Source organism: Pundamilia nyererei, unplaced genomic scaffold, assembly GCF_000239375.1.
Source record: "Pundamilia nyererei isolate P.nyererei 1_Seehausen unplaced genomic scaffold, PunNye1.0 scaffold00092, whole genome shotgun sequence".
Classification (NCBI taxonomy): domain Eukaryota; kingdom Metazoa; phylum Chordata; class Actinopteri; order Cichliformes; family Cichlidae; genus Pundamilia; species Pundamilia nyererei.
The window spans coordinates 1,937,579-1,957,302 of NW_005187493.1; the positions used below are offsets into that span (position 1 = coordinate 1,937,579).

General features: G+C 42.1%; 2 protein-coding genes across 5 annotated transcripts in view; one reads left to right on the forward strand and one right to left on the reverse strand.

Annotated features, from left to right (window-relative positions):
- Window positions 1-1,234: 1,234 nt before the first annotated feature.
- ttll3 (tubulin tyrosine ligase-like family, member 3) lies at window positions 1,235-8,148 on the reverse strand. Of its 2 annotated transcripts, none has more exons than XM_013912544.1 (13): window positions 8,052-8,148; window positions 7,473-7,510; window positions 7,284-7,402; window positions 7,025-7,193; window positions 6,764-6,819; window positions 6,534-6,662; window positions 6,341-6,455; window positions 6,084-6,200; window positions 5,799-5,979; window positions 4,600-4,748; window positions 3,194-3,437; window positions 2,645-3,080; window positions 1,235-2,536 (listed from the first exon to the last, which is right to left on the reverse strand). In XM_013912544.1, the coding sequence occupies exons 2-13, from the start codon at window positions 7,477-7,479 to the stop codon at window positions 1,763-1,765; spliced, it is 2,496 nt and encodes an 831-aa protein (XP_013767998.1). In that variant the 5' UTR covers window positions 7,480-7,510; window positions 8,052-8,148; the 3' UTR covers window positions 1,235-1,762. The 2 variants fall into 2 exon arrangements, with proteins under 2 accessions (XP_013767998.1, XP_013767999.1); XM_013912545.1 differs by having other exon boundaries at window positions 7,284-7,387; window positions 7,473-7,726.
- Window positions 7,886-19,724, forward strand: part of slc4a8 (solute carrier family 4 member 8) — a 32,580-nt gene continuing 20,741 nt past the window's right edge. For 2 of the 3 annotated variants that reach the window (XM_005739599.2, XM_005739601.2), the window contains exon 1: window positions 9,673-9,995. In XM_005739599.2, coding sequence (XP_005739656.1) covers window positions 9,951-9,995 — 45 coding nt within the window. In that variant the 5' untranslated portion in view covers window positions 9,673-9,950. Of the gene's footprint in view, window positions 7,945-9,672; window positions 9,996-19,724 lie in introns of those variants that run through there. The other variant, XM_005739600.2, reaches the window with a different exon arrangement.

Here is a 19,724-nt window from a genome sequence, read left to right on the forward strand (position 1 = left end):
CTGTAATCAACAAACAGCATTCGCACATAGTTACCCTGTTTCTTGTCCACATGGCTGAGAGTGGTGTGTAGGACGTGGGCGATGGCATCCTCTGTGGATCTGTAGGCGAACTGCAGCGGATCTGTGGTGTCTGGGATGGAGGAGGAGATGATGTTCTTCAGCAGCCTCTCAAACACCTTCATTACCACCGAGGTCAGTGCAACTGGCCGGTAATCGTTCAGGGATGAGGGTTTGCTGTACTTGGGCACAGGGCTGATGGTGGATCTTTTGAAGCATGTGGGGACCACAGACTTCGTCAGGGACTCGTTGAAGATGGAAGTGAACACGCCTGCTAGCTGGTCAGCACAGCAGCGCAGCAGACGGCCGGTGATGCCGTCTGACCCCGACGCTTTCCTTGTGTTCACTCTCCTCAATGCCGCTCGGACGTCATGCTCCGCGATGCTGGTCACCGGTCTCTCGCTGATGACGTCACTGGTCCTCGGTAGTCAGGCGGTAGATAGCATTAGCCGCTACTACCACAATGTCATCTTTTATGTGATCCCTGTTTTACTTGACTGTATGTCTAAAATGTGATAAATAAAGTTAAAAAAAAAAGAAAAAAGAAAAAAAGATAGGATTAGCCGCCAGGCTAACCAGATGCTCTTTAGCATAGCTTGGTTGTAACAAGTGCTTATTTGAATTACTGTTGCCTTCCGATCAGCTCAAAGCAGTCTGGCCATTCTTCTCTGCAATTAAGAAGACATTTTCATCCAGAGAGCTGCTGCTCTCTAGAAATTCTCTCTTTTTCTCTGTAAACCCTAGAGACTTTTATGTGGGAAAATCCCAGCAGATCAGCAGTTTTCGAAATACTCAGATCAGCCTGTCAGTCACCAGCTATCATGCCACCTTCAAAGTCACTTTAAATCATCCTTAAATCTGATGCACGCTTTGAACTTCAGCAGGTCGTTTTTACCATGTCTATATGTCTAATGAACAGAGCTGCTGCCGCATACATGAATATTTGCACGTAGGAGCACTGATGGCTGCTGGTACCAGTCGAGTATTGTTGCTGACTATGTCAATCCCTTTAAGACCACAGTGTACCCATCTTATGATGGCTGCTTCCAGCAGTATAGCAAATTAGTGGATAAGATGAATACCATGTTTTCTCAAGTCATATTCGACTGTCCCTCTCTCGTTGTTTCCTGTCTGTAGTTAAAAAATTATGACAAAGCATATGAAAAAAACGTTATTATTTTATCCACATGTGTTATTTAACACACAGCTCAACAAAATCTAGTTAACGATAGTTTACATGAATTTGATTAAACCTGTGGCAGTCAAGTGTGTTGCTGTCTGAATGTTTTGAGAAAATAATTGTAATCAGTAGAGTAAAGATTCTTCTTCTTGGGGCATAAAGACCCATATCACTTAAAAAATAACTTTCCAAGTTGTTTTTACATTTTAATTTTATTTTTTTTATAAAAAAGCACTGAAACACATTAAATAGGTGTTGCTAAATGTATCAGCGTGTCTGTGGACCCAGAATGATTTTCTCTGGTTATTTCCTGTCATCACCAAACCTTAAACCTTTTTTTTTTTTAATCATTGAAACTTTATTGCCACCTGGTGGGGAATTGAAATACCCACATCCTATAAAAAGGCCAAACTTTTGTACAGACATCCATATAGATAAACTAACAGATATTCTGCTAATTTGGCTTCAGCCCATTAAAATGTAAATTATGTTCAGCATTTCTGGCTGTGCTCCATCTCCATCAACTCAACATCTCTTGTACTTATGTTCTTCTGTGAGCTCCCCTTTGTGTCTAGCTTTGACTTGCCTTTGAGAGTTTAGGCATAACGGATGCTTGTGGGTAGTCGGGTGAGATAAAAAGGCAGAATTATGACAAACGTTAGTTCCAGTCACAATATTTGGTTGCAATTGAAAGATCTCCAGGGTTGGAAGGGGACCATGGAGTGACGGAAAGACCCTGGAGGAAATCTTATGTTGTGGCTCAGAGCTTCGCTGGGAAAGGAAGGATTTGGACGTGTGTGATGCATGATGACGGATGGACTGATGTTTACCCTCTGATGTACAACATGCCGGGTCTAAGGAAAAGGATAGACTCCTTGGCACCAGGGTTGCCCCACTGACACGGCGACGTGATCCCAAACGCTGTGCTTTCTTCTGAGGTTCAGTGTGTACACTTGCAGGCTGTTCACATGCCACGCTGCGGCAGGATTTGCGAACAGGGCAGGTGTTTTGACGTTCTGCTTTTCTATCGTGCTCCCTCTTTGGACATGTAGATGTCATCTGGCTCTTTTTCACTTGGCTCTCCTTGCCTAAAAGGGGAAAATCAGCAACTGCATGTGGCTTCTGACTGAGTTGTTTGTGTCTTGGCTCAGCCACAGCTTGAGATAACTGCTCTGGATGGACCTGATGAGGGAGAGGTGAGTTAGAGATAAAAGATTGTCTGTAATGTCTGGATCTCTTTATGGTCGCTCCTTCCACTAGTAGGTTCACTCCCAAATACTGAGGAACTTCAACTGCAGCCTGAAAATGTGATAAAGTAAAAACAAATCACAAAATTTTCCATGGCATTCATCGTTAAGTAGAAATACCCTGGAAATAAACAGCAATTGGCTTTGAAGCCAGTCCAACCTGTTTGTAAATAAGCTTGAAGCCTCCTGTGTAAGCGCTGGGATCAGTCCTCCAATCTAGCACAACCCTCAGCGTGTCGACTTGCACAGCAGGACAGAGCCGCGCAGTCACAGTGCTGGAGCAGGCCATAGTAGGGCTGGCATTGATCTCTAGAAGCCAAGGCCTCAGATCTCTGCCCAACATAAAATCAGCTCCATAAAGCTCAAAGCTTGCCTTGTGGGGCTCCACCAAATCCTGGGCTGTCTGTAGAGCATGGACAACTGCTTGCTGCATGCCTGGTATCACCACCGACTCCCACTCTGTCTCACGGCCCTCTCGCTGCAGAAAAGAGCGAAACTGTGAGCAGGACCACATATTATCCTCCGGCAGTCCTGGATGGCGGTTACGAGATGGCTGGAAGTGCTTCTGGATGGAGTTGTTGCACAGGTGGACTGAGCTGAGGAAAATGGTAGAAAATGGGAACATCCACAAAGTACTCTAGATAAAAGACACCGTAAAACTTAACTGTAACCTTCATTTTTTGTCTTTTGCTTGAAAACTCTTACTGACCTGTCCAGAGTTTTTGTCGAGTAAGGCTGAGTGGAAAACCGCAGGTAGCACTCTTTGTAGAACCAGATAGTCAGAGGGTTCCAGTCAGTTACAAGGAACCACTGACGGAGGTCAAACTTTGTGCAGTGGACCAGCAGGGGTCGTTCCAAGTATTTTTGAACCACCCACTTACTCTCCTTTGTCAGTGCTCTGTCAGTGTCCACAAGTGCCAAAATCTCATCCAGGTGATTCATACACATAATGCCTAATGATGATGAGGGTGTGGGAGTGAAAAAAGAGGTGAAAGCAGAGTTGATTAAAACACAAAATCAGAACTGCAATTTTGACAACCTATTTGATTCAGCAGTGTTTAAGATGACCTCGTGAATCAAATCTGATATTTGATGATGGAATCTCATATCTTTCCAGTCTTTTTAAAGTAATTTCACTATGCCAGCTTTCAGTCAATACCATGTCAAATTTCCCAGCATACATTCAAAGAATGGGTCATGTTGATTTCTTAACAACACACATAAAGTCAATAATGAAATACAAAGTACTTCAAAGATAAAAAAGAAGGGTTGGCTTTACCACTGCTGTGCAGTGCAATAAAGGCCTCTTGTGTGCAGCCAGATGGAAGGAAATGCGACCAAGACCAACAATTCGAGCATGATCGCAGACAGAAAACTATTTGACAGCTCAACAAACAAAAATGATCCCTGGACAAAGTTGTCCTCTGAAATTTGTCAGAAAATAATAAAAAATGACTTGCAAAGTGCAATAAAAATAAGAAGAGCCCTCCAAAATGAACAGCCATCTACTAAAGATAAATGAGAGTGAAGGCAAAGTAGCTATACCTGCATATATAATTCCACTTAGGCCAGACTTGACTACAAATCATATCTTTGTTGAGATGAAAACAGTGGTGTTTAAAAACTTATGTGAGTCTTGAAATAAAAACAGTGAAAGGAGGAAAAAAAGAGTATGACATCTTTCTTCTCTATGTATTAAAATTAGTAAAACAAAACCGAAAAAACAGGGATTTTAATAAAAAATAGGGTTTTTTTCAAATGTTTTTATGAGAAAGTTTGCACAGAAGACTTGATGCTAGAATTTATGTTGTGCTACTGTAGTCTTGGCAGACTATATTATTATGCACGTATAATTTTTACATAATTTTTATGTATGTGCTGTGGGTTTTTTTCTATTTTGCTGTAATATAACTTCCCAAATAAAAAGGAAAATCTAAAAAATATATATATATTAATTATGTCCATTCATCAGTTGAATGTCTGAAAACAAAACCAGGCTTGCTTTCTTCAATATTTTTCACAGCTGTTTACCTGTAAAAAAAAAAAAAAAGCAAGCTTGCTATGTAAGTATCATATTAACTATTACGAAGGTAAATTATCAGAAAAAAGCCTAACCTCTTCCTCTTGATTTGGCACCTGGTTTGATGATCCAGATGTTGTTTAATCCATCTGTGTCCAGCTGTGGGCAAACAGCCTGAAGTCTGGTTAACATATCCTGGCAACGCTCCACAAATACACTGCTGCCCCTGATCAGTTTGCCTTTACTGCATATAAACATGTTATTGTTAGAATTGCAAATACAGCTTCATAGTAGTGGTAGTTTTCTGAAGCCCTCTGTATTTTGAACATGTATAGCATGTAATTCTATATTTAACCCCAACCTTTACTTATTGACTTGACTAAGCCATTGCATGGGATGTACCACTGACAGCTACAAGTGGCACCTGACATGAATAAATCCTTCCAGCAGCTAGAAAAGGACAGCACAAAGGCTCTGATCATGGCGGCACAGGAAGCACCAGATGGATGTATGCAGGAGTCTACCGCAGGCGACAGGACCCAGACTGATGCCCCAGAGACAGTCCAGCACATAGTAGCAGGATGTAAGAGGCAAGCCAGGACACCGTACACTGGGAGGCACAACTAAGTGGAGGGAATAGTGTACAAGAGCATACAGAAGTTCCCAAGTCCTAATGAGAGACACCACCAAACGTGGTTGGAAACATCATGGCTAAGGTCTTGTGGGACTTCAAGTTCTAGACAGACAAGCAGCTGCGGGCCAATCAATCAGACTTGGTGGTGGTTTACAAAGAGCAGAAGACCATAGTTGTGATAGATGCGACAATCTCAGTGGTCAGTAACATCAGGAAGAAAGAGCACAAGATAATAGAAAAGTACAACTAGAGCACATCCGCTCTAGCTAAAGTCCAAAGTGGTCCCAGTGGTAATGGGAGAACTGGGATCTGTAAACTGTATGTAAGCTGTAAACTGGAAGATGGTCTCCAGCAGATATGAGACACAACACCTGAGGTCCAGAGGAGTGCAGTGAGCTAAGACATTGCGCAGAACCCTCAAATTCCTAGGTCTCTGGTAGAAGACCCAAGATAAGAAACACACACACGTCCCTTATGGGATCTTCTCCTGACTAATGAGAACTCCAATTTTGCTATTTCAGATACCTTTTAAAGTTGTTAGCAACCTAAATTGATTTTTATAAGCAGACTTCCACTGCCAGTAATGAAAATAAAACGAGTGTAACCCGATGACAATTTGTAGAAAAACCCTGGAAGCTCCCAGAAAATCTCTCAACTCACTGCACAACCATGTAGTAGTGTTTAAGAAACTCTGCCCATTGCGCTTCCTCCACCGAGGGCGGTATTTCTGCTGTTACATCAATGTCGCTGTGCTTTAGAACACTGAGAAACTCTTGACACACGTGTAAGGCTGTGTTAATAATTTCTGGACCAACAGATCGATGCTCCTCATTATCCAACTCTGCAGAGAGAGAGAGAGAGAATATTGCACTGTTATACTACCTCTTGTCCAAACTTTGCATCAAAAGCATTTTTATTCCTATGTGTGAGAAATTATTTCTAAACCTTCAGCGAGACTGTTCTTGGATTTTTGTTTGTCCCCCTCTGGTTCATCTCTTCTCCAAATACTTGTCTCAACCACATACTGCAGCAGACTAGTACATGCTGTTCTCCTGAAATCCTCTTTATGTTCATAAAAAAGAGAAAAACAGTCAGAGAAGCTATTGGACATAAGTAAACTTAAAAATTCTTTGCACCTAAATTACACCTCATTTAGTCTTGTAGAACATCTTTTTTTCTGTTATATGTAATTTACAGCAGACCTATGAATGCATGCTTTTCATCCTCTGCTCCAAGCCTGTAGCATCTTGGGAAGAAAGTGTCTGGATCCGCTGTGTCAAACCACTGAAGGTTACGCAGATTCACACAAAGTCCCACCTGAAAACAAAACAATTACACTGCAGGAAAAGAGCTAAATAAAATGTATGCGCCAGCTAATCATTAGAAACGTTTTACCTTTGTGGTAAATGTTCCAGCATTCGCATAGTGATTGGTCATCTGGTCTTGCCGCAAGGAGCGACAGTCTATGTTGTCCCGTCGTGTCGTCCAGTAGAAATACGTTGTTTCATTTCGAACAAGGCGAGACTACAAGAGTCACAACAAAGACACAAGTGAAAGTCCCTTTGGCTTTACACTGGGCAAGATATCTGTGTTAAGTTAGTGGGTACACCTAAAGCTTATCTTACCATGAGATCATACATGTCATCAAGGTTCTCCCCTTTCTCGCCTTCCTCCGCTCTCTCTGTCACAAGATAAGAGGTGTGTGTATACATGCATGGTTACAGGTGTTTATAAAGGGGTCTGTGTTAGAGGCTAGCATCTGTAATGCAGCATACGATTTCTTGTTTACCAGCTAAAGGGAAATCCATCTAACTTGTGTTACAATTACTCTCTGTTAATTATTCCCACACTTAGAGGGGGGCAATCCTTTCTCTTTTTGGCCTTACCAGTAAAATAACTGCAGATCAGCCCATCATTACCATCCCCCTCCTCAACGCAGGGGTAAGTAGGTGATCTTTGGACGGGATGTGGCAAACGACGTTCAACCCACCCTCTGGCCCATAATGCAGCACGGATCACTGGATAGGGTCCCTGCACTGAAAACACTTTCCTTAACTGAGAATGACAGGAAGAGAAATGAAGAAAAAAAATATGACACAATCAACTGTGGCATTACAATAAAAATCTATTTTTACATATGATCACCTTCACAGCTTTGTCCACCAGCATTTTAGCTGTTTTCAGCCTGTCTGGATTGATCACTGGCAGGCTAGGTACACTGGATCGTATCCTTCCCCCCACTGGAGCAACTGTGGATTGTAACACTGGAACAAACTCCAGATTTAAATATGAAGTACTAATTATGTTTTTACCAGCAGATGTACAATGACTTACCTGGCATTTGTCGCTGAGGTCTGTAGGTCTCTTTTCAACTGACCAATGCACAATGTGAAAGAGAAAGCAAAAATGCACCCAGTTGCACTATTTTTACATCATATTATAGGATTTGAAATTATACAGATCTATAAATAGCAAGCTAATATAAGTAGATCCAAATTTATAGGGACATTATTCCAATATCCAAATATACCTTTTCACTGTAGACCTAAACATGCTGTTTAGGCTACTGGCTACTGTTTCCCCTGCAGCTGAAAAATAGAGGAGGCTTTACTATAAATAGTATGGCATGTGGTACCTAAATTTGTCTATGCAGCAGCTGAAGAAGGATGTAAATTGGGTTAATCAGGCATCTTAATCTGAACTGATTTAGGCTGTGATGACTGGCAGAGCTACGCGCAAGAAGGGCGCAGGTGCGCGCACACGAGTAGGAACATAAAACGAATACACCATGACCAGCCGTGGATTGGTAAGCCAACTCTCCATGATTTAAATTAGCGATTAAAAAGGCATAACGAATAAATGAATCTCAAATAAAACCAGGTGCTATTTTACAGTGGACATGAATATACAAACCTCTGTTGTCACTTCCCCACTGAACTGGCGGCTCTATGCATGGGCTGTATCTGTATGCGTCCATAGACTTGCTCAGTCCGGCTTCCTTCATGCTGCCGCACACTGTTCCCATAACAACCGTGCATGCTCCCACAGACAGTTTATAGTTGCCCCCAACAACAGTGTCCAGGAGAAACAGGACGCCACGCCGGTGGATGAAAAATCCACCACCTTGAGGCATGCTTTGAAGAAACTGGATCACTATCGGACACTATCAGTTGCAAACAGCGTGGCTTATGCGACATGCACACGGACAATTAAGGCACTCATACATGATATGTGTGTGGAAATATCCCGTTGCAGTTGCACTTTGAATTCAGTGTGAATGGACAAAGTGGTTAAAGAGGGTCAGCTTGCCAAAATTCAATACAGTGCTCTGCAACGTGACTGGTAGGCAAGAGTTCATGCCGAGGTCAATGATGGAAAAAACAAACAAACAAAAACTGTTGCTTTTATTGCCTGGTTAATTAAATCGTATCTCCTTATCTATCAATAAAGATTAACATGTTGCGTAGGTAAAGGAACCCATCTGTGCTACATCGTAAATAACTGCCTTCAATGGTAAATTATGTCATTTACTACGCATGGATCTTTCTTTGCGTAATGCATCAGCTTAACACACGATGGCATCCGAAGACTTCTGGTATATTCTGGATCAATCAGATTCTGAAGGTCTGTGTTCGTTCAAGCCGGTGCGCCAAGAAGGCAACACTAGCGTCTGTTACAGCTTAATATTATGTTACCAATCTGCGTATTTTGTAACCCGAAACCCGCAGTCACAAAGTTTAGTCCAGGTAGAGTGGTTTGCTACTGGACTACATGAAAACATTTATTCTACTGCATGAATTTCATTGTTAGGTTGGAAATTGTTACGCCTTTTCCTACAAAGATCAGTCTCTTAAAATTAATTCAACTGGTAAAGATGAAGCTTTACCCAAATATGATTTCTAGACAGGATGAAATGCAGTTAACCGTTTTTAACAGCTTTGTAATTGAAAAAGAGGAACACATGAGTGAACGACTTTTTTTGCATATATGCATGTTATATTTTGTAAATGGTACGTACATTTATGCATGATACAGCAGCCTTCACGTGATATGCCAGACTTTTAACCTGCATGTTTTTTGTTTTGTTTTTTTGTGGATTTCAGTATTTCAGACCACTTACTAGCATTAGTAAGATGTGCGTCGTTGTCCCATTAAAACATACCAGCTTCACATTTAGTTTGGTGGGATCTGCGCTATAAGTAAATAAAGTTTATTAATTAAACGTTTTTCACAGACAGAAAGCTAACATACGCACAATAAACAGGAGAAGCACCAATGAACTTTAAACAAGATGAATAATGTTAGTATAAATTATTGTGTAGGTTGAGTTATTTGTCATATTAAGATTATGCAGTCGTTTTAGACGGAATTGAACCTTTTGCTGTACACAGTAGTCGCACAACCGGAAACTGCTGGAAAGAACACTGTAAAGAAGCTCTGTAGGCTCATAATAGTCTTGGCTTCAACGTGTTGGTAGCAGCAATGCGTCGCAGCTCGTTGCTTACCTCTGCGCTCTGATTGGATGAGGCTGCAGTGATGCTCTCTGCATCCTGCTTTCACACAGCTACAGCAGGAGGGAGGGGAGCTCGAAGCGCGACTGGGAAATCATCTCAACACAGGAGCAAAATAACAGTTTTCTTCGCTTTAGTCCTTTGAGATAGATGTAAACACTTAATATGGCTGCAGAAACAAAGGGAGCTGATGTAGCCCATTCGTGACTGTTCACTCAAAACGTCCGAAAACAGCGCAAAGCGGCTCAGTGAAAGTCTTACTTTACACTCCGTGAAGGTAAAGCAGGATAACCAGGAGACCATGAGCGCGCAAGTCAACGACCCCGAGAGTATACTGTGCTACCAGGTAAAGTGGTTTTTTACTGTGTGCTGCATTGCTTTGACACTGTGGGCTGGCACTGAGCAGGGTGCACACAACCTCGGACAACTGTAGTCCCATGCTTCGAGATTCTCTCAAACTCAAAGATTGAGAGCACTCCGGAAGGTTTATAATATTCTTTTTGTTTCGTTATTCTACCTAAACATTTTAATGGTTAAGAGACCTCAGTAAAACATTTTGTATGATGTTAAGGTGTGTTTCCTGCCCTACAGGATGATGCTGTAATCGGGGGATGTTGTTGATGTTGTTCTGAGTTGCAAACACGTGCACTGATTCCGGAGAGCATTGAAATGCGCAGAGGGGTCGTAGCTCCTGGGACTAACGCACAAGAATACATGAAGGATTGCGTTCTGGAAATGCCGTGGACACGGTGCTGTGAGAGTGCAGCAGATTATTGATTAGATATTTTCCTCCTGTCCAACACAGCGCTCATTAAAAACTGCTGGTCCGAACGACGCGTGTGCACGAGGCAGAATAAAAGGAAGAGATGTGTGGTGGATTTTCTGCTGACTTTTAGTTAAACGGCGTGTTATTTCTGCTTAGTTACCCTCAAATGACCTTGACGCCATTCTCACATGGTGTTCTATAAAGAGCCGAGGGTCTGTTCCATACAGGCAGAAGGGGGACAGCTTGTGGGAAAGCTGTGGTTTGAAGGGGAAATTGTCTTGATCCAGTGTCCTGCTGATGTGCATGTGTCATGTCCTCTAACAGAATCTCAGTAGCAGTATGGATAAGAAAGCCAGTGAGCACACCAGGCTTCATTCAAACTGACAATCATTAACATTTGAACAGACTGATTATAACCACCCTGGCATGCAGTTGGGCAGCTTAATGGACTTGATGCAGCCTGCCCTAACAGTCATGTCACCCTTTTGATTCATAGCATCCTGTCTGGGCCAGAGACAGATGGAGTAAGACCAGAGGTGAGCTGGGAAGTCTCTGACATGATTAGCCAGCTTTCAGTAAGGGAGAGGAAATGGCCAGAAGCTCTTCAAATATTAGCGTTATGTAAGCTTGTGTTAAAATCTGTATAATTGTCTCTCCACCATGTCTGTGATGTGTTGTGGACCTTTGCGTTTCATAGCACCTGCAACCTGTTGATTTCTCACACGGTGCTGCTGATGGGGCTCAGGTGGTGGGAAAAGAGAGGTAATTTCTTTTAGGAAAATGCAAAATGTAAAAATGGATAACAGCAGTAAGGCTGGGAATAGAACAGTTTCACTTAGATATATCTGCACGATTCAAAGATACGTTGATGAAGGGTTAATTATTACATTATTAATAATAACAATTAATGTAATAATTAATAAGTATTAATGTTTCCTTGCCATAAAAGGCGAATAATGTTAGCTTCCACGTTTAATCTATGATGCTGCATTATATATATATAAATATTTTTTAGAGGCTTGTTAATTATTTTTTTAAATATTTGGTTTAGATACAAAGTAACTACATATACAACTACTGGAAAAAGTACAAATCAGTTGAAGCTGAAGTGCAACCGTGGAAGAATATGGATATAGGACTGGACAAACAGATGTTGTTGTATCAAGCAAATTGTCAGTTTTATATATGTGTCTTTCTCCAAGTACTAAACAGGCGAGGTAATGTCACGCTTGGGAAATAATTATTGTGTAAATGTTAGCAGATACTCTTTACTGATTGCATAAATTGACTTTTTAGTCCATTCGCCCCATGCAACCAAATTTGATCTCACAACTAGCACAACCTTTGCATAGAACAAAGAGCAACTTGAACTTAATTAATAAACTACTATGTTTTAAGAAAAATAAGTGAAATTTCACAAAATGTCCACATTCAGCCAGTGTGCTGCCATTGCAAAGAACTCTAAGGTCCAAAATGAGTGGAATGCATCATGACAGCTACTCCGGTTAACTGTCACCGGGATGTTGGTCAAAAGCTTCTAATTGTCTTTTTCAACAAAAGATTGTAAAGCTGACAATGACTCAGACCTCCATCTTTGCAAAGCCCTTTGAGGACTGGATTAAATCTTTTGGCAGGGTGGTTTTGGTCCATGGGCTGTATTTTGGACAACCTTAGTTTAACCACTGATAAAGTTTAGTCTTACTGTTACAAACTTGAGTGCTTCATTTTAGTAGGCACAGTGTAATTTTTTTTTTAGTGCCATTCATGCACTGCGTTTGCAGTACCTGCAATAAAGGAAAGTATTGTATTGATTGAGACGACTTAATTTTCCCTCACTACTTTCATTTATCTAACAGAAATGTAAATCAATAAGTCCAAATACCAGCAAAAACAAGCCTACAGACACAGTCAAAACAAACTGCAATGACTTCCAGATCTCTAACTAAACCAACTAAACAGGTATTCATTTTCAAATGTTCACAGTATCACTCCCAGGCCTGCTACTATAAGTGATTTTCAGTTACAGTTAATAATTTAGTGCACTCCACATCGTGCATTTGTCTGCATTTTAAGCCCATAAAGCACAAAACTGTCACAGTTCCCAGTTTAGTCGCTTTACGGCAACTATTTGGCATCGGCCCCAAAGTTTCATTTTAATTAGTTTAGTGGTATAGAATCCATTTAGTGACCGTGATCAATAAGCCCCCATCTAATGAATGAATGTGTACTTTAAAGAGCAACATTCTAGTTTCCAAAAGTCTCCACGTTATGTGAAAACTGTACTAAAACTCTCATTTTTTAAGGCGCTCAATACATTATTATAGTAATGAGGCATGACCAGCACGTCCAATTATTGGCAGCCATTTAGTTTGAAAGCGCGTGTATAATCACAGATATGTGAAAAACTCTTCAAAAATTAGGAAATGGTGTAGAAGAGTCTTTGGGAATCATTTGGTCCCCTGGACTTTGGCACTAGTATTTATTTATTTATTTCAATTTTTGGGCCAGATGACTGAGAATTAGTTAAAAACGCAAAACTCAGTGCTCAGCCCGCTTTAGTGTTTGCTTTTGATTATTTAACCTTATTGTGTACTATATTGTAGAAGGTGTGATTTTTAATTACAGTATATATTACAGTCTTTTACCCACACAGCCATTTGAGCTGGCAGTAATCTTTCTAGAAGGAAAATAATTAGAGAGAGAGAGCTACAGGGAGGCTGAATTCAACATGTGGCATTGAATAAGGTGTGTATGAGTCATGCTACTCGTGGGCTGATACAGTCAAAACAGCCGTCCCTCTCATCCTACCTCCCCCAGCTATCTCTTTTCCTCTTTCACTCTCTCACCATTACCTCTTCCTCTCCACCATTCATGTTCATCCCCTTCTCTTAGTGAAGCGCTGTCACATGCGTCTGCACCAGATCTGTAATGTCACCGTGCTATGGACACGTTTAAATAACCTGGGGCTATGGCGCCAAGTGCCAATCCAGGCTCTCAGAAACAAAGCTCAGTCTGGAAGTGACAGACCCAGTTGTCTGAGTCAGGGCATATATCCCTGCTGTCAATTCAGAGTGCTTGTGTGTGGGGAATAGCGCAGAGGGGTCAGCATTGAAAAGGGAGGTGGGGTGTTGTTGGAGTTTGAAGATAAAAATAGGAGACGCCAGAGAAACACAGTTAAGGAGGAGAAGGGAAATTTTGTCTCAAAAGATTTGCTGAAAAACTGTTTTGTTACAGAGCGCGAAATCAGTGTTATGATTGGTCAAGTCAGGAATGAAATCTCAAAAGACTTGAAAGTTCAGGCTTATTTTTGCAACAATTTTTTTGCTCATACGCGCATCATTTTCCTGCCTCTTGTGTTTTCAAAGCTCTCCATCAAGAGCTCAAAGTCTTTACAGTAGCCAGCGAGCTCTGACTCCACTCACAGCTCCTTTGCAGTCCCGTTGGAGTCAGAGAGCATTTTAGTGCCAAGCATCGATTGCCCCGCTCAGCTAGGACACGGGGATTCAAATCATTGCTGCTCTACTTGTTCGGGACGATAAGCAGTTCAATATGTTGTTTTGTTTTTTATCCTCTTTGATGCTTTTCGAGAACACCTTGTCAAATAATACTTATCTTAAAGATGACGTCCTGCATCACAGGCAGGTTTTATCAGCAGTCTAAGTAGGACATTCAACCCTGCTCTGGGAATCTGACATGTTTCTGGGACAGCCTGCTCGGCGTTTTCAGAGGTATCAAACTCACATTTCATTTTCATACTGAGACACTAGACTGAGGTGTTTAAAGTCATCAGCAGGTGGATCTTTGAAATTGGCTAAGTGTAATACATAGAATCATTTGTTTCCATTCTAACAGTTTGTCATTTACTAGGTGAACAAAAATATTATTTCATACCCTTTTAATATTTAATATTTAAAAAATTCAAAGGGCATAAAACATCAGATTAATTCCCTGGAAAAGGCGCTGTCTTTTTTTCTACGCACAATTTTGCTTCTTAACATTACTGTCTCTTCACTGCACATCAACAAAAAGCTTCAGTAAAGTTAAAAAGACCATCCTTTAAAAAAGTCGCATTACTTTGGGAAAATCTGGAGGGCAAATACCTCTGATGTCCCAAGAAAGCAAAACATAGCTAGAGTTTATTTATAAAAATACAGTGCAGTTAAGTTCTGATCTTTTCCAGCTTTGAATTCACATGATATTTGAATTAACACTATCACGTCTTTTTAGTCACAAAGCAGCTTCGGTAAAGGACAGAACCTCAAGGACAGGCAGCCATTTTGGCAGTGAACTGATCCTGTGGTACAGTCGTGCTAATCTGTTGGGGAAATTATTGAGCCATAATCCCACCTCAGTACGGTGGCAGATGTTGAGCTTGAGGAAAAGAGTAAAGAAAGAGGTCCGGTTGCCAGGATATAAAAACAGGCAGAATCACACAAATGACTTGCTCTGTCAGTGGAAAATTACGCACACGTGCGTGCTTTGAGGGTCACAGATGTGCTCCCACAGAGGGAACAAACAAAACTTTGAGTTCCACGTGAGCCTTTAATTAGCTGAAGCATGTAACGCGACACAGGAGAGGTGAGTTGTGAATGACAGGGAACCATTAACCTGTTAAAAACACACACTTGCATGAATTTGCCATTAAGGAAGTGCTGTTAGTCAACTGTGACCTAGATGACTGCGGGCTGCGAGTCACGAGCATAGACTGAGGAGAAAGAACATCATAATCATGGAACAGATACATGGTTGTGTAATCTGATCTCGCCCACAGTGGCGACCTTTTATTTCTTTCATGTTGCATCTTTTCCTCTGTATAATGCAGCTTCACTCAGTCTGTAGTTGTAGTTATTGTTTTAGAGTTTAGATGTCTCAGTCTGTGTGTGTGTGTGTGTGTGTGTGTGTGTGTGTGTGTGTGTGTGTGTGTGTGTGTGTGTGTAAATGGAAACAAACTAATTGATCTGATCTGATGGCCTGTCTGGGACAAAGAGCCTTTAGAGTCGTCCCTCTTTTGGAGTGTGTCTATATGTTTAGTAAAGCTGCAGTTATAATGGAGCTGACTGCCTGCAGCCTGAGCCCAAACCTATAAACTGCATGAAACAACCAACACCTGCACAGCTGCAAAGATTACTGGGGCATTGTGTGTGAGAGAAAATCACAGCTACATGTGAATGCACACAGAGCTTTGAACAGTAGATTTGAATGACCTGGTTTGTATAGATGATATATCTTCCACATGTTCTTCTCGCTCTTATAAATGCAAACCCTAATTAAAAAATCATAAACAAAACTCTGTTTAAAATGTAAATAAAACAGAATGCAATGAACAGCAACATGTCCCAAGAAGTTAGGTCGACCAGTTATAGTTGGCCCAACAGCTGGTCTTTTCAGACATTCCCAGATGTTTACAGACTTAATGGAAGAGGGAATGCTGCACAGTGCTAAACATGGCCCAAAGTGTGTCCCAACTTTTATGTGATGCTACCAGTAAATTGAAAGTGGGCTTCCCAGTTCTTTTGTACATACAGTACAGTACTGCTGTTTGTAACGATCCAGTGTTTTCACTTTGGAGACTCAGTTTCTGTTTGACATTTTCTGTTTGACTTTGTTCTAGTCTTCAATTTGAATATTACCTTTGCTCAGGTAAGATTTTTATTCTGATTTAGTATTCAATAAGTCGGACTCGTTCCCGGTGGGTGATGGGCTTCGCCAGGGCTGCCCTTTGTCTCCGGTTCTGTTCATAATTTTTATGGACAGGATTTCTAGGCGCAGCCAAGTGGCGGAGGGCTTTCGCTTTGGTGGCCTCAGAATCTCATCTCTGATTTTTGCAGATGATGTGGTTCTGTTGGCTTCATCGGGTGAAGGCCTCCAGCTCGCACTGGAACGGTTCGCAGCCGAGTGTGAAGCAGCGGGAATGAGGATCAGCACCTCCAAATCTGAGGCCATGGTTCTCAGCCGGAAAAGGGTGGAGTGCCCACTCCGGGTCGGGGATGAGTTCCTGCCACAAGTGGAGGAGTTCAAGTATCTCGGGGTCTTGTTCGCGAGTGATGGGAGAAGGGAGCCGGAGATCGACAGACGGATTGGGGCTGCAGCTGCAGTAATGCGGACGCTGCACCGGTCCGTCGTGGTGAAGAGGGAGCTGAGTGTAAAAGCGAAGCTCTCAATTTACCGGTCGATCTACGTCCCTACCCTCACCTATGGCCACGAGCTGTGGGTAGTGACCGAAAGAACGAGATCGCGGATACAAGCGGCGGAAACGAGCTTCCTCCGAAGGGTGGCTGGCCTCTCCCTTAGAGATAGGGTGAGAAGTTCGGCCATCCGGGAGGGGCTCAGAGTAGAGCAGCTGCTGCTCCACATCGAAAGGAGCCAGCTGAGGTGGTTCGGGCATCTGACAAGGATGCCCCCTGGGCACCTCCTGGGTGAGGTGTTCCAGGCATGTCCCACCGGGAGGAGGCCCCGGGGCAGACCCAGGACACGCTGGAGAGATTATATCTCTCGGCTGGCCTGGGAACGCCTTGGTATTCCCCCGGACAAGCTGGAGGAGGTGGCTGGGGAGAGGGAGGTCTGGGCCTCTTTGCTTAGGCTGCTGCCCCCGCGACCCGGCCCCGGACAAAGCGGATGAAGATGGATGGATGGATTTAGTATTCATAGTTTTCTTTGTTAGTTATTCTCAGGTTTTTCCTCTCCTCCTATCATCTGTGTGCCTAGTCTGTGTATCTGTTAGGTCTCCCCTAAGGGAGAGGCCAGCCACCCTTCAGAGGAAGCTCATTTCCACTACTTGTATCTTCAATCTAGTCCTTTCGGTCAATACCCAAATATCATGACCACAGGTGAGGTTAGGGATGTAGATGAACCTGTAAAGGGTCTGTTAATTCGAGAGTTTCACTTTTATGCTCATCTGTCTTCACCACTGCAAACCGGTGCTGCTTCCGCATCACTGCAGTCACAATACCAATCCATCTGTCCATCTCCCCTCTCCCCTCACTCATTAACAAGACCCTGAGATACATAAACTCCTCCACTTAGGGCAGAAAGTCGTCCCTGACCCTGAGCGGGCACTCCAACCTTTTCCGGCTGAGGACCATGGCAGACTTGGAGGTGCTGATTCTCATCCCCGCTGCTTCACACTCGGCTGCGAACCGCTCCAATGCAAACTGCAGTTTTACTGATCAAGACAGTGTTCTGAAGCAAAAGTTGCATTACTATAAAATAAACCAATAAACCAACTGATGCAGCCTCTGCCCCTGTTTGTAAGTCCAGTTATCAGGAATAAAGACATAAATCTTTAAAAACAGATCACCAGTATCTACTTTTATTTTTTAAGATATATAAATCTAAAATAGCTAACTCTAGTTCAAAGAAAACAAAGAGGGACAGGATTAGAAGTGAACACAGTGACAGCTCAGGTTGAGAGAGGCAAGGCTGAGATGGTTTGGTCGTGTTTTGAGAAATTACAGTGAAAGGATGTTGAATATGGAAGACCAGATAGAAGTCTCATGGGTGTAGTGAAGGAGGACATGCAGTGGGTTGGTGTGACAGAGGAGGATGTTAGGGATAGAGGTAGATAATCCACTGTGGAGACCACCTAAGGAAGCAACCAAAAGGATAAAAAGCAAACATTACTCTGGAGTAAATAGTTTATTAGTCAAGTGTTATTTTCATGGCTCTGTAGTGTAGTGGTTTACACATTTGCTCAACAAGTGAAAGAGCCCCAGTTTGATTCTGGGATGAGACACAAATCCCTTTGGAAGTGCATCCGGTGTAAAAAAAAAAAGTAGTAACCAAAACATGTGGAGCTGCTCACAGTGGTGACCCTCTGTGAATAAGCTGACAGCATTTTAGTCCTATTTTCATCAGCAGATGTATTGTTGTATGGCTGTCCTGCCTCAGAAGCATCTGTAGAATTAAATGAAACTTCGATGCACTTAGCTGCTACATGTAGCCCACATACACCTTGAGTCCCATTCGGTCTTTGGCCAAAGCCTGACTACCTAATTAGGTACCCTTAATCTTTGAAATAACAGAATTGGCTTGGGAATATGAAGTGCTCAGTCACCGAAGAAGAAAAAAGGAATCCCAAAGCACTGATATGGTAGAGAGGATGTGAAAGGAGGCAAGAAGGCAGCACCAGGCCACCCATTGTGTTTCTTTTAAGCTCATTTGAAAGAGGCTGTTATAAAACATAACCGAAGTGTGTTGTGGATTTGAATTTTTGCTTATAATAGAGTAAGACATTCATCTGTCTGAACTGCATGTTAATTACTTTTTCCTTATCAGAATCTTATGTTAATATGCTTAGCTGTTCCATTTTTAGCAGCATGGAGAGGCTAAAGAAAGTGGGAGATTAAATACTGCTTTGGGACTTCAAGTTACAGACACACTTACAGCACTGTCTTGCTTTTAAATCACATTTCATAAGTGCAGCCAGAAACCATTGAGTTCTTGCAATAAAACATGCGTGGGGTTTTATCAGTTAAACCCTGTGAGAAATAAAAAGCTCTTGCTCCATAACACACAGTGATACACACAGGGTACTGGAGTGCAATAGATGTTTTGTGTCCTGACAGGCTTTATGTATCAGGATATGTTTCTCCAACTGTGGTCATAATTTTATACTATGGGGTTTTTTCGTCCTTTGTTCAGATTCGACATTTTGTGCAAGCAAAAGGCCATCTCTCTGAAGTGCTCCTTTCATCAGGGCAATGATTTTAGGCGTGCCATCAAATCCACCTAGGGATGGTTCTAAAGAGAATAAATTGAGGGACTGCCCCAGTGAAAGCCAAAGTTTGGAACCCCGTTGAATTTCTGTTGGGAGACTTGAAATGGGCCGCACATGCAAGAAAACCCTGAAACAATTTGCAGTTGAGGGAGTTTCTGGAATTTTAGCAAGTCATCAGTCAGATATATTTTCAAATAGATGATTGAAAGAGCTAATCGTCCATATGTATTGTGTTCATGTGAATACTTTGTAGCATTGTCCAGGTTCTTGCTCTTATGTGTATGTCTGACAAATGTGAGTCAGTGGCTCTGCTGTAGACCAAGCTAATATTACAATCCAAAAGCCCTTCGGGAAGACATATTGCAACTATTGTTGCTGCTGTGGTCATTATGCAGCAATCCCAGCCACAGCAAAACATTGCTGACAGAGACACTGCAAGTCTTCAGTGTTTCCCCTTTAGTTTTTCACCTAAAAGGCAATGCAATGAATGGATTATCCAGATACTCTCAGCCATCATTCAGTATATGGTATGACAATTGTGTATTCCTCATGCACACCTGTTGAGACAAATGCTCTCAAAACAGCTTTGCTCT

Bases quoted from the DNA above. Each gene is read 5' to 3' on its own strand.
- ttll3 (XM_013912544.1), bottom strand. The intron at 7,194-7,283 runs GTGATCATATGT...TGTCATTCTCAG, and splicing joins TGGTGGACAAAGCTGTGAAG to TTAAGGAAAGTGTTTTCAGT. The intron at 3,081-3,193 runs GTCAGTAAGAGT...CATTTTCCTCAG, and splicing joins TCGACAAAAACTCTGGACAG to CTCAGTCCACCTGTGCAACA.